The 11469-nt window shown below is 37.3% G+C and overlaps 1 protein-coding gene across 1 annotated transcript in view; it reads left to right on the top strand.

The window, feature by feature from the left end:
* igsf9a (immunoglobulin superfamily, member 9a) overlaps positions 1 to 11469 on the top strand; it is an 85570-nt gene that overhangs the window by 46291 nt on the left and 27810 nt on the right. The window contains exons 7-8 of the mRNA XM_024257748.2: positions 2270 to 2411; positions 9715 to 9860. Of these exons, the coding sequence (XP_024113516.1) occupies positions 2270 to 2411; positions 9715 to 9860 (288 nt within the window). The remainder of the gene's footprint in view (positions 1 to 2269; positions 2412 to 9714; positions 9861 to 11469) is intronic.

The following is an 11469-nucleotide window of genomic DNA, read 5'->3' as shown; positions in this document are numbered from 1 at the left end:
CGAAAGTTTATCGTAATAGACTCATTTCACTATCGAAAAAAAGTAATATCGCAATAACGATAATTATCGTTTTATCGCCCAGCCCTATTTATGAGTACCATTTTTTCTGCACTATAAAGCGCACTGGATTGTCAGACCACTCGTTTGCTAGTAAATGGTCTGTTTTCAAACTTATGCAGCACCAAACTATGAGGTGCAGTGAGACAAAAGAGTCAGAGATAAATCCATCAGTCAGTCAGATTTTAGGAACTGCATTCACAGTAAATCTAGAACTTGTTTAGAACATGCTACATTATGGCCACTTCAGAGATATTAGCCTCTTTAGCATATTCAAAACACTTTTTGCTTCTAGTTTTGCTAGTAACACACAAAAAAACACAGTGCAACACAGCTACACTTTATCTGCGTTAGTGTATTCACAAAAACACATAACCATATATATTAATACAGATGTGTATACTGTGTAATCCTATTATTCAAATTGTTGTGAACAGTAAGTTATATTGCTAGAGATGCTACGCTAGCCTGCCACCACAGTCCAAGATACGTAAAGAGCGACGCCATATTGGATGGGGCAGTAAGCAATGACACATGACTTACTAGATACAGTAAAATGACCATAAAATGTTTCATTTTGGTCAGATTTTAAAGGAGGCATAGCATGAAAAACAATTTTTTAGATTATAAGTGCCTTTTACTGTGCATTCCTCACTATAAAGAACCCCAAAGTGGTATTTTGAAGAGCAGATCTATGGTATGGGCCTCCCTCTTTATAAACGTTTAGAAGTTGTTTGTTTTCGTGGGAGAAACAAAGACACACTGCCAAAGGCTTTAGGATAGCGTCATGAAACACGCAGCGGCAGGCGGAGCTTCAGGAGTCGAGTCGTTTTACTTCCTAGTAGGAAAAAACTCACAAAAATAACTGATATTTCATAAATAATTTGTTTTTTTAGTGTTCCAAAGGTAATATATGCTCATATATGTGGATGCATTTTACTCTGAAAGGCTACAAATGAACAACATTTCAAACTTTTCTATTAATAAACGTGTTGTTATTTAGGAAATGTGAAACTACACAAAGGTCTACTGAGATATACACAAACTGTAACCCCTCGCTTACACCACCAGCGTCACAGCTCCGTTGCGTGCGCCGTAGTCTTTTCGTAACATTAAAAGAGCGAGGAACTTCCACTGCAGGCGTTCACATCCTGCGTCTGCAGACTGACCTCTGCGTCGCTACAAATCCTTTTTGTTTGGTTCAAATTTTGACGGACACCGCAGCTGATCGTCATCACTTTCTGTGAAGTTGGGGCTATTCACGACTTAAACCGGAAACCACGCGAGCCAAGTGCATCCGGTATATTTTCAAAATAAAACTCAACTTCAACTTTCCGCTGAACTCGCTGGTTTCAGCGTGTCGTAAACATTACGTAATTTGCTGGAGCAGCAGCCAGTGTAAGCCATCGGCTGTAGCTAGTCCACTCCCGCGATGCAACGGAGCCTTGACGCTAGCGGTGTAAGCCCGGGGTTACATTGGTTGGGTAAAAAATCCAGTCTGAACAAGAGCTTATTTGTGATGTAGAAAATATGCTACAAACTCTGCTTCACTACACGATGGGGAGGGAAAGGGGGGCACAGTTGCTCTGTACTATGTAACTTAAAGTCACATTTCTAGAAATCTATGCAGGTTGGGTAATAAAAAGTTGGCTGTCATTCTCTACACCTGTACATCAAAGTTTAGCTCTTCAGTATGAAAACTTAAGGACAAAAGGTCAACATTTTCTTCTTCTACTACTTTTCTGTGACGTGTGTAGGTGGATTTGGACAGGGGAAGATTCCAGAGGAGATGAGATGGCATGTGACATGCTCAGCTGGTCTCTTACTGTCTTTTGTCACTGCCGCCTCACTTCTCATTCATTTATGCACTTCACTGCACAGCCAATATGAGTGATCTCCCTCACTGACTGACCTGACATGTTGAATCGACCTACAAAAATATGAGCTGGGTCTGGCAGAGCTGAACGCGTGAAGAGACAAGAGAGACGGGGCTCCTGCCATTACCTGCAGGCTTTTTCTGCCTCAAGGAGCAGCAAGGCTGCGAGTCTCTTTCCGACGTTCACGCTTACTTTGTGGCTTTAGGAGGGAGTTTTATGGAATCCCTGAATCTCCCCGGGGAGTATAACATAGAGATCTGGATCTTTCTTTATAAGGAAAACATTCACCAAGATGAATGGATTCATCTAAATAAATGTTATTTTTTTATCAACAGGTCCACCGGTGATTGTTGTTCCTCCAAAAAGTAGCTCCCTCAACATGTCCCAGAATGCACTTCTCCAGTGCCAGGCGGTGGCAGACCCCCCCAACATGACATACGTGTGGCAGAAAGGTGGAGAAAACGTTTATCACATCGAGTAAGTAGAGCTGAACAGTTCAACGGATTCATCTCTTTTATTTTTTCAGAAAAATAAACATTAAAAAAACACAAAGCAATAATGAAAATAAAAGAAATGTAATAACAATGCTCCGATCTGATTAAAAAAATGTTTTTAATGTTGAAATCTAAAAGCTATTTTCCACTTAAGTCATCAGAGGCGGGCTGCTGCGCAGAGGGAATGTGGAGCGGCTGAAATTTGTGCTTTTGTCAACAGAATTATTTGCTTTTCAGTTCCAGGTTTTAATATTATGCGACACAGATGCATGAAAGCCAGGCTCCAAACAAAACCCCGTTGTAACAAAAGCGACTCCTAAAAGCCTGATTTCTATTCACACAGACGTCTGCAAACTGGTTTGACAGCATGGAGCTTTTACTCCTGCTGAAGAGGAGAGATTTCAAAACAAGTGCTGTTGATCATGTGTGATCCAAAAGTCTCCTGAACCAACAAAATGCACGGCTTTTACTGTAAAGCCTGTGATTTTGACATTCAGGGAACTCCTGTCTGGCATAAAGCAGCATTTTAGGTTCATCGTAGCGTTTATGCAGAAGCAATAACGTTTGTTTTACAAATGTCAACTGAAAATAGCATCTGTTTTGAAACCCTTCCTGCTGTTCGGGGTATCCCAGCTCCCATCGTGTGAGGAGCTCCGGGCAGGTCGGAGGAAAAAGATGCCCGAGGTGATTCAGGAACTGTGTCATCATATGGTCTCTCCTGCTGAGCTGCTTCTGTTCAATTATTTACAAGCATCACCTTTGTCTGCTCACACTTGTTGCAGAATTTACAGTTAAGCCGAGCAGAGCTAAAGCAGGGAGCAAGGAAAGACAATTTCTTTGACCTAAATTTGATTTTGTTTATTCAGATTTGTGACACATTTAGGATTCCACTCATCAAGAAAATGTTAATTTTGTTCACAATACAATAAAAGTAAATATAAAACCTGTTTTTCCTGTAGTCTTTTAATTACGATGATTCAGTTTTTAGCCAAAATCAAAACGTGACGTTTTCTAGGACAAATTTGTAAGAATTCAGAAGAAATTCACCTCTGAGTTGTGGGTGGGACTGTTGGCGCGGGGTAAACACGAACCCATTTTCTCTCCAGAGCGCTAAGAGCTCAAAGCCACGAGGTTGTGGCCCGCCCACTGTAATTTCTACATTATTTTTCCAACTCAGTTGTTTTTCATCTGCTCCTGATTCACAATAATTTGAATAAATCTTAATAGTCTTTATTTATGTCCTCCATATTATAAAAAGTCGTGTTAAAAACATTATTTTTATACATTTGGGTCTAAAGCAAATGACCATCTTGACTAGTGATGGGCAATATGGAAAAGTTATATATCACGATATAAATTATGTTATATCACAACAATGATACATATCAGAAAATACAACAATAACGTATATTTTCAGTTATCCCTGAAAAAAATGTAATAGAATACTTTTCTGACTATTTTAAGTCACAGATAACTGGATAGTCACTGGTGGGAAACAAATATTTTAATGCAACAAAAATAAATCAAATGAGAATAGATGTGGCTGATAAACAGCAGCCTTCACATTTGTTCCAAACATCAAAGGTATTTAAACTGAATTAGTAAAAAAATATGAAAAACATTTTTAAAGTGCACAAGAGTTTCCTGTTTGTGAGTAGAAAAACAAATGTTTGCACAAAATTCAGCCTGAACAGTTAGCCTAACCACAACAATATAAACACTGGAGCTAAAGCTCCGATGTTTAAGCTGATGTATTTTTTCAGAACTAATGTCAGAAAGTGGAACCTTGGTCTCAATTTTTAAGTGGAAAAAAGCTTGTTACTTTGAAAACAGGAAGCTTTATTGACACTTTATTTTGAAAATTACCTTCGCTGACAGTGGCTCTGTCTATGAGCGCTGCACATTTGGTTTTGTTTTAGTTCATAAGTTAAACATCCAACATTATACTGCATTCCAGAACAATACATTTTTTACTACACTCTACTATACTTATAAAGATCAGCAATCTTGGACGTCGTGAATATTCATACTCAAATTTTTGGGAACAGATCGTGAGAATTTGAGTACTTGGATACTTGTTACAGACCTGATCCACAGCTTGGTTTATTCTCTTATTGTTTGTAATTTGATATGTCAATTTCCGTGGACTTTCCTTGAGTGATAGAAGGTTTGTTGTGTTAGCATCGGCGCGGTAATAGCCTCCTAGCTTGTTTACATTTTGCTCTCTTCTGCTCATTGTCGGACGTCTTGAATCCAAAATGCAACCAAATCATAGACGTCCCTCTTTGGCTGAAAGTGCTTCTTCTTGGGCTGTCTGCGTCGGTGGATCTGTCTGTTTCAACTCCGGGGAAACGACTTCCAACTCTTCCGTGCCCATTGCTCTGCACTCATGAAGTAGCGTAAAACCTGCATGAGTGCGAATCAAAGAACGTAAAGCAGCTTTACACCGCAAAACCTCAAGACAGAGTTTCTTTGTGAAAAATCTCTTTTTAATTTGTCTTTATTTTCACTTATAAAAGTTTTTAGTGGACACACTGATGAGGCAACATCTATGCAATAGTCTCAGGCTATTTAATAGTATATCTGGTGTGATAATTGATCAAATTAGGTTAGAAACGATATAAATGATGGAGGAGAAATGGCACTATAGACTCTTTTCTTTCACCCACACGATATGTATCATGATATTGCTTGATCTTGACTGTGATTCAGCAGCTTCCAATTGTGTGTTCTGTCTGTATTATGTGTTTTCTAAATGTTTGTTCTGTTGGTTGTGTGTCCCACTTTCACTGTGGTGAAATAAAGTTCACATTTACACAAATAAGTACCACAGATTCTTTAGTGATGAAGAAAAAGATGAAGAAAATTTTCAAAAAAAATGTCAGTTTTTCCGCTTTTTTCTTTTAAATGTCCTTCTGTATTGTGATAATAAGTGAATGAAATGCAGCTGAAATACTCAAAATGAAATGATAAATCATTTCCTGTTTTAAACCACAGGGGCAGCATTTCTGGTCAACTTTGATTTGAGGGTCACAATAAGACTCCAAAGTTTCTTTGGCAGACCGAAGCAAACACAGCTCTGTTAAAACCAGGCCTGCAGCTGATGAAAGAAAGCTTTGTTCATTGGCGCTGAAGACCTGAGGGAAATGTACACGGACACGTCTGAGGATGAACTGAGAGCTGGATTTTTACCTTCTACTTAAGATGTGCAATTCAAATCGTCTGAAAAGGAGACGAAAAAGATGAGAAAAGAACTCCAAGGTTCGTTCTTCAGGTTTAAGGTTTTTGGAGTTGTACAAACAACATTTTTGCCTTGATGGTTATTGTGTAAAGTTGTACAGAATAGGGTAACAAAAGGCCACATTAAGCTCAACAAACAAGCTAACTGTGCCGTCTTTGCTGAAACACATACTGTACTTGAGTGATGTGGGTTATATGAAGGCTCAGTGACCTGCAAAAATAAACAGGAAAAGAACCAATTTATTTTTTTAACACGACTGCTGTACAGAAGTAATCCATCAAAATTAAATAAATGCAAATCCAGTCATGATGTGTCATCAGTTTAAATGTCATGCAGAGATCCTATTGCCCTGCTGTGACAAAAATATGCAAGGCAAGTTTATTTGTGTGGTTCAATCCATGCATAAGCTGATGTGCTTTAGAGGAAAACAAACATTTAAAACAAACATAGAAATCACAGTTAGGAAAGTAAAGGCACAACCAAAATCTAAAAAAAATTCCAGTTCAAACAGTAAAACCAACAATAATTGTGAAAAGCTCTGGTCAAACATGAGCAAAAGAAGACTTTCTGCTTTTTGTTTGTGCATGAACATTAGAGGTGTAGGGAAAAAAATAATTTGGTTAAATTTTATTGATTTCAAAGGCTTCCAAAACTATTCAAATGAATTATTAGCGAACGAAGTTCAGTGTCTTACTTTTGTTTTGCACTTAAGCCTCCAACCACTAGTTGGCAGAACAACACAACAAGCTTCTTCCAGCAGCTTTATTATCGCACCAAAACGACATTAAGATCTTTTGATAACCATCTTGTGGTAAATGTGGTAGCTCAATTAGTGATGTACAACTCAGTTTTAACTAGGGATGGGGACCAAAAATGTCCCGAGTTGATTCTGGGTTATTGCTTTCACCGTTTTCATTGTTTTTATTTTTTAATGATTTTATGTATATTTGTGTTATGTTCAGCACTCTGGTTGCTACTGTTTTTAACGGTGGTATAAATAATACATTGATTGATTGATGCAGAACTAGTACTACATAAAAACACAGATTTCTCTGCTTCCTGTCAGACATGTCAATCACTCGCCAATCAGCTTACGTTTCCAGTGATTGTGGGTGGGTTCTTATTAAAATGGATGAGGTCATGAAGGTGCCCAAAGATTTAGTCAAAAGGTGATGCATACAAAAGTTTTGCTGTAATTCACAGCATCTATCCATACATTTTCTAAATCAGTTTTCCCTCTTTTGGGGTCACAGGGGTGCTGGATACACCCTGGACAGGCCGTCAGTCTGTCACAGGGCCACAATCGCACACCTACACACACACATTCACACCTAAAGACAATTTAAAGCAGTGATGGACAAACCTTTTGACTCCTGGGCCACAAAGGGTTAAAACAAATGACAATAGGGCCAGACCAGGAGCAAATACGTGGAGTTTCTTGGTAATCCCACCTCATAAGAGGAAAAAAATAACGGAATCTGGACAAAAACATATTGAATTTTGATTGAAAATTAATTGATGTACTTTGAAACACAATATTTTGGAATATTTTTTTGCAAAAATTTTGTCTTTTGTTCCTATTTTAATGCTAATTGCACCGATGGTTTAATGTCCTTCAAGGAAAAATGCAAACTTAAATTTAACAAAAATTAGGTTAAATGGGAGCAAAATTAAAAACAGTATAAAATTACAAAACCAATAAGGAATAAAATACAACAAAGATAAATAAGAATGCAATGCAATAAAATGTAAACTAATTTATACTGCATGTACTATTTTACTAATTTATATTAATATTTTGCATGTCGGTAAAAAGAAGATTTTCTGTTGATTGCAGAAGGATTTATGGTTTGGTTTTGACAAACATCTCTGGTGTTAAAGGTTTAAAACTATATAAAAAAAGCAAATGCTAGGGTTGCCAATTAGGTTAGCCTTTTTGACAAAAAAAATAGTATTTTTCGACTGATATGAGGGAGATAATCAAATCAAATATACTTTATTGTGAACTTCCTGTTCCGGTTATTGATGGCTGGACTTCACATTGTTGCCTGGAGCCAGGTCTTCTTAAAAAAAGACCAACGTCGTGTCAATGAGCGTAGAAATCTGTTTATTTACTTCAGCGTGTGTGAAAACGGAGATGCAGCGCTGCAGTTGGTCACAATAAAGGAAACAGAGCATCTTTGGCACATTCAAGCGCCCCCCTTCACCCTGTGATGCTGCTTCATCACACTTTAGTTTATGGAAAAAAATTGGCTTTTTTTTTTTTTTTTCAAGCATCAACTTTAGCACCATTCAAGAAACCTGAACTGTTTAGAAAGAACAGATTCAGCACTGGATAAAATCCTAATTTTACACTGAAAAGGTGGAACATTGTATCAATTAACAAAAGTTCTGTAATTTTAATATTTAAAATAATTTATTTTCATCAAATTAAATGTTTTAATTGTTTACTCAACTTTCTCAATGTTTACTCAACTTAACCATTTAATTCAATAAAGGGTTATAGCTTCAAATGTTTCAAATCACAGAACTTTTGTTCATTGATTCAATGTTTCAGTTTTTACAGTGTATGTTAATTAGTTAGATTGGAGATTGTTCCCAAGTCTCTTTGGTCATTAAATCTAGAAGCTATTAGCTAAAATCATAAAGCACATTTGAGTTGGGTTGCAAATAAACAGAACTTTATTTTCTTAGTCATACTTCTAGAACCTTATTTGTTAAAGAATATTTAACTCAAAATACCCCAGACCTCTTTTTTTCTTAGAATGAAAAATATGTGGAATATACAACAAACCAAGTAGAACACATTTCTGATGGTTTATTATGGGTTTATTTTATTTCAATATTTTGTTGAAGCAACTTAATGTTGAAAACATTATTTCCTTAATTTATTAAAGAGAAGCACTATGAATTTTCTTGAGTAAAAGTAATTTGTGTATAAAATACTGTTGCAGTTCTTAATGCTCTGATAAATAAATAAAATGTATTTAATACAATTTAATTTACGTGAGAGGTGTATTAGTATTCAGGTAAAGTTTTTTCAAAAAATTGTGATATATTGTCTTTGATGCAATCTTAGGTCATTGTGGATATATCATATCGTGGAGAGTATCGTGATGCGTATTATATTGTCATCAGACTCTTGTCAATACGCAGCACTATTGAACATTGTCAGGGTGGAAGCTTGTCGACTGCACTGATTTCATCTGCATGAAACTGAAATATTTGACTTTCCTACATGAGCCAGATGCCAACACTCTCACAGAAATGTCAGTGTTGTTTGTATTGTTCTGCGATTGTAAATGTGCTTCCCAACACTTTACGCCTCTTGTTTGTGGAAGCTTCAGTCAAGTCTCCTCAGAAGCAGGAAAAGGGGAGTGTTAATGGATGAGCTTTTCTGTGCAGGTTTGACAAAAGCTGTGCTCCGTGCAAGACAAAAGATCTGACAGAGGAGACAAATGCTTGGTGATTGCCAGCATGTCATCATCTAGCAGGCAGCTAAGTGCCCTTTAAGGAAACAGCGGCTGGGATGTATTTGAGCAGATGGAGGCTTAATTGGCTGATGTCAGTCTGCTTAGTACTCAACCTGCTAGGAGGGGATCGGATCTCAGGGATGTTTTGGAGCTAATTTACCCCAAAAATGCTATTAATAGCTTGGCAACACATGTACGGATTTATTAAATTATGAGTACATTTGGTAATTGCTTTTTAAATGGAGTGACATGCTTTTGCAGCTCATAGGTGTCTGAACCTTTGCTTAAAAACATACGGATCAAAACAAAAGGAGGCTTCAGACTTCTGTCTGTTTTTCCTGTAAATGAATAAACGTGTGAGCTCCTCTCTTCCCACTCAAACTGAAATGCAATATCCTTAACCTCCTTCCGCGATGCAGGAGTGAATAACTCAAAAGACCTCCTACACGTGGCGATGCTTTGATATCCTGTTTGACTTGACTTGAGTGGGAAAACTGAATAATTTCCATGGTGTTCTAAAGGATCCGGTCGATTCTCTCCATGCTGATGAATTCCCCTTTGTGTTTGGGAAGGTCTCTGAAGTCACGCGTGAAGATCATGGTGGATGGAACCCTGCTCATCTCCAGGCTCATCCCAGAGGATTCTGGGAACTATACCTGCATTCCGACTAATGGGCTCCTGACTCCGCCTGCTGCCTCCGCCATCCTCACAGTGATGTGTATGTAAAGCGATCTGCAGTCTGTTGTTGTGGACCTACACACTGTAAAATGGAAAGCAGCGACTTATACTCACTTAACTCTTATTTTTATATGCAGAAATATATTTAATTTTGTAGCTCGTACAAAAAAAACAAGTTTATAAAAACTTGTCAACACTATTATGGCGAATATAGTTATTTACATTGCGTCTCTTTCAAACAAGAATCAATCAGCTGTCAGTTGATTCACAACCAGGAGAAGAAGAAGTGAAGAGAACCCTTTCTGTTGTTTTTGAACATCTGAACATTATGCATCTTTCCCTTTTACAAACTTCGATACGCATCTCCATACATGGTCCATGAATCGATGTGTAAAAGATTCAACTAACTCTGTGATGATACGATAAAGTAAAATTATTTTACCAAACAATCTAGATATTTATTATTTATGGAAATGTCTTTCAACAGAGAAGCTTTTTAAAATGTTATTTTAAGCAAAAAAAAAAAAACATTGCATTTTAATTAACAGTTTCAAACGTTCAAACCTGAACTTTTGGGTCTTTTAGACTGTCTTGTTCTTTGTGGTTAAAGTAAAGTGTGTCATTCAGGTTTTGTTTGCAGTGCTGTGAAAAAATAAATAAAAAACAGCACTGCCGACTTGGTAGAAGTCGGATTAAACATATAATTGGACGTAATTTTGTATACATGGAGAGGCAAAAAAAAGTAGAGAGACAACAGGAAGAAGAATTGACAGTTGGCCAAAAACTGATTGTTTACCGATTAATCTGATTGTTTTAAATATACTTTTGTTATATTTGAGTCAGTGAGTCCAAAACTTTTTCTCTTATTGAAAAATAGCTTGCTTCAGATGACGACCTCATTTGATTTAATCTTGTTTTAATAGCAGCACATGCACACGGTCTAGGAACCAGAGTCTACCAATGTACTTCTGTGTGCCACAAAGTTTTCTCAAAAACAAACTTTTTTGCTAATCAGGCAAAATAAATCTAGTTAAAATTGTGCTTAAAAGTGCCATCAAATAAACTTTTTTTTATTGTTTTAAAAAATCGTTTCTAATAATAAATATAAAGTAGAAACCAGTCAAAATAAAATTGAGAGGCAGTTTAATAAAGACAATGACATTTCAAGGTTGTTGATAAAAACTTATCACACATGTTGCTCAAAACATTAAAGGAACACTAAAAACATCAGATCATGACTTTTGGACCCGATCAGACTCATTCTGATCCAAATTCCCTTCTGATCGAGATAGCTGGGTTATACCGATTGTTGATCTGATTGTGGTGCATGTAAACAATCTATTCGATTGGGTGTCATTACTGCATTATTTTACGTCACGCGTAGATGGTGTGGCACTCCAGAGGAGACTTCGAAGCGCGCAAAGGCCCGATCGGCTGCAGCCAGACTCAAAGCTTTATGTTTGCAAGCAGGGGGAGGGTGCTTTGTTGGAGTTTGCGCTTCCGACTGCATCGAGCTATCATCGAGCTAGCACCGAGCTATCATCGAGCTAGCACCGAGCTAGCATCGAGCTATCATCGAGCTAGCACCGAGCTATCATCAAGCTAGCACCGAGCTATGATCAAGCTAGCACCGATCGGCTTCGGCATGG

Source organism: Oryzias melastigma, linkage group LG12 (genome assembly GCF_002922805.2).
Source record: "Oryzias melastigma strain HK-1 linkage group LG12, ASM292280v2, whole genome shotgun sequence".
NCBI classification, from domain to species: domain Eukaryota; kingdom Metazoa; phylum Chordata; class Actinopteri; order Beloniformes; family Adrianichthyidae; genus Oryzias; species Oryzias melastigma.
This window is presented reverse-complemented; position numbering and strand designations above follow the sequence as displayed.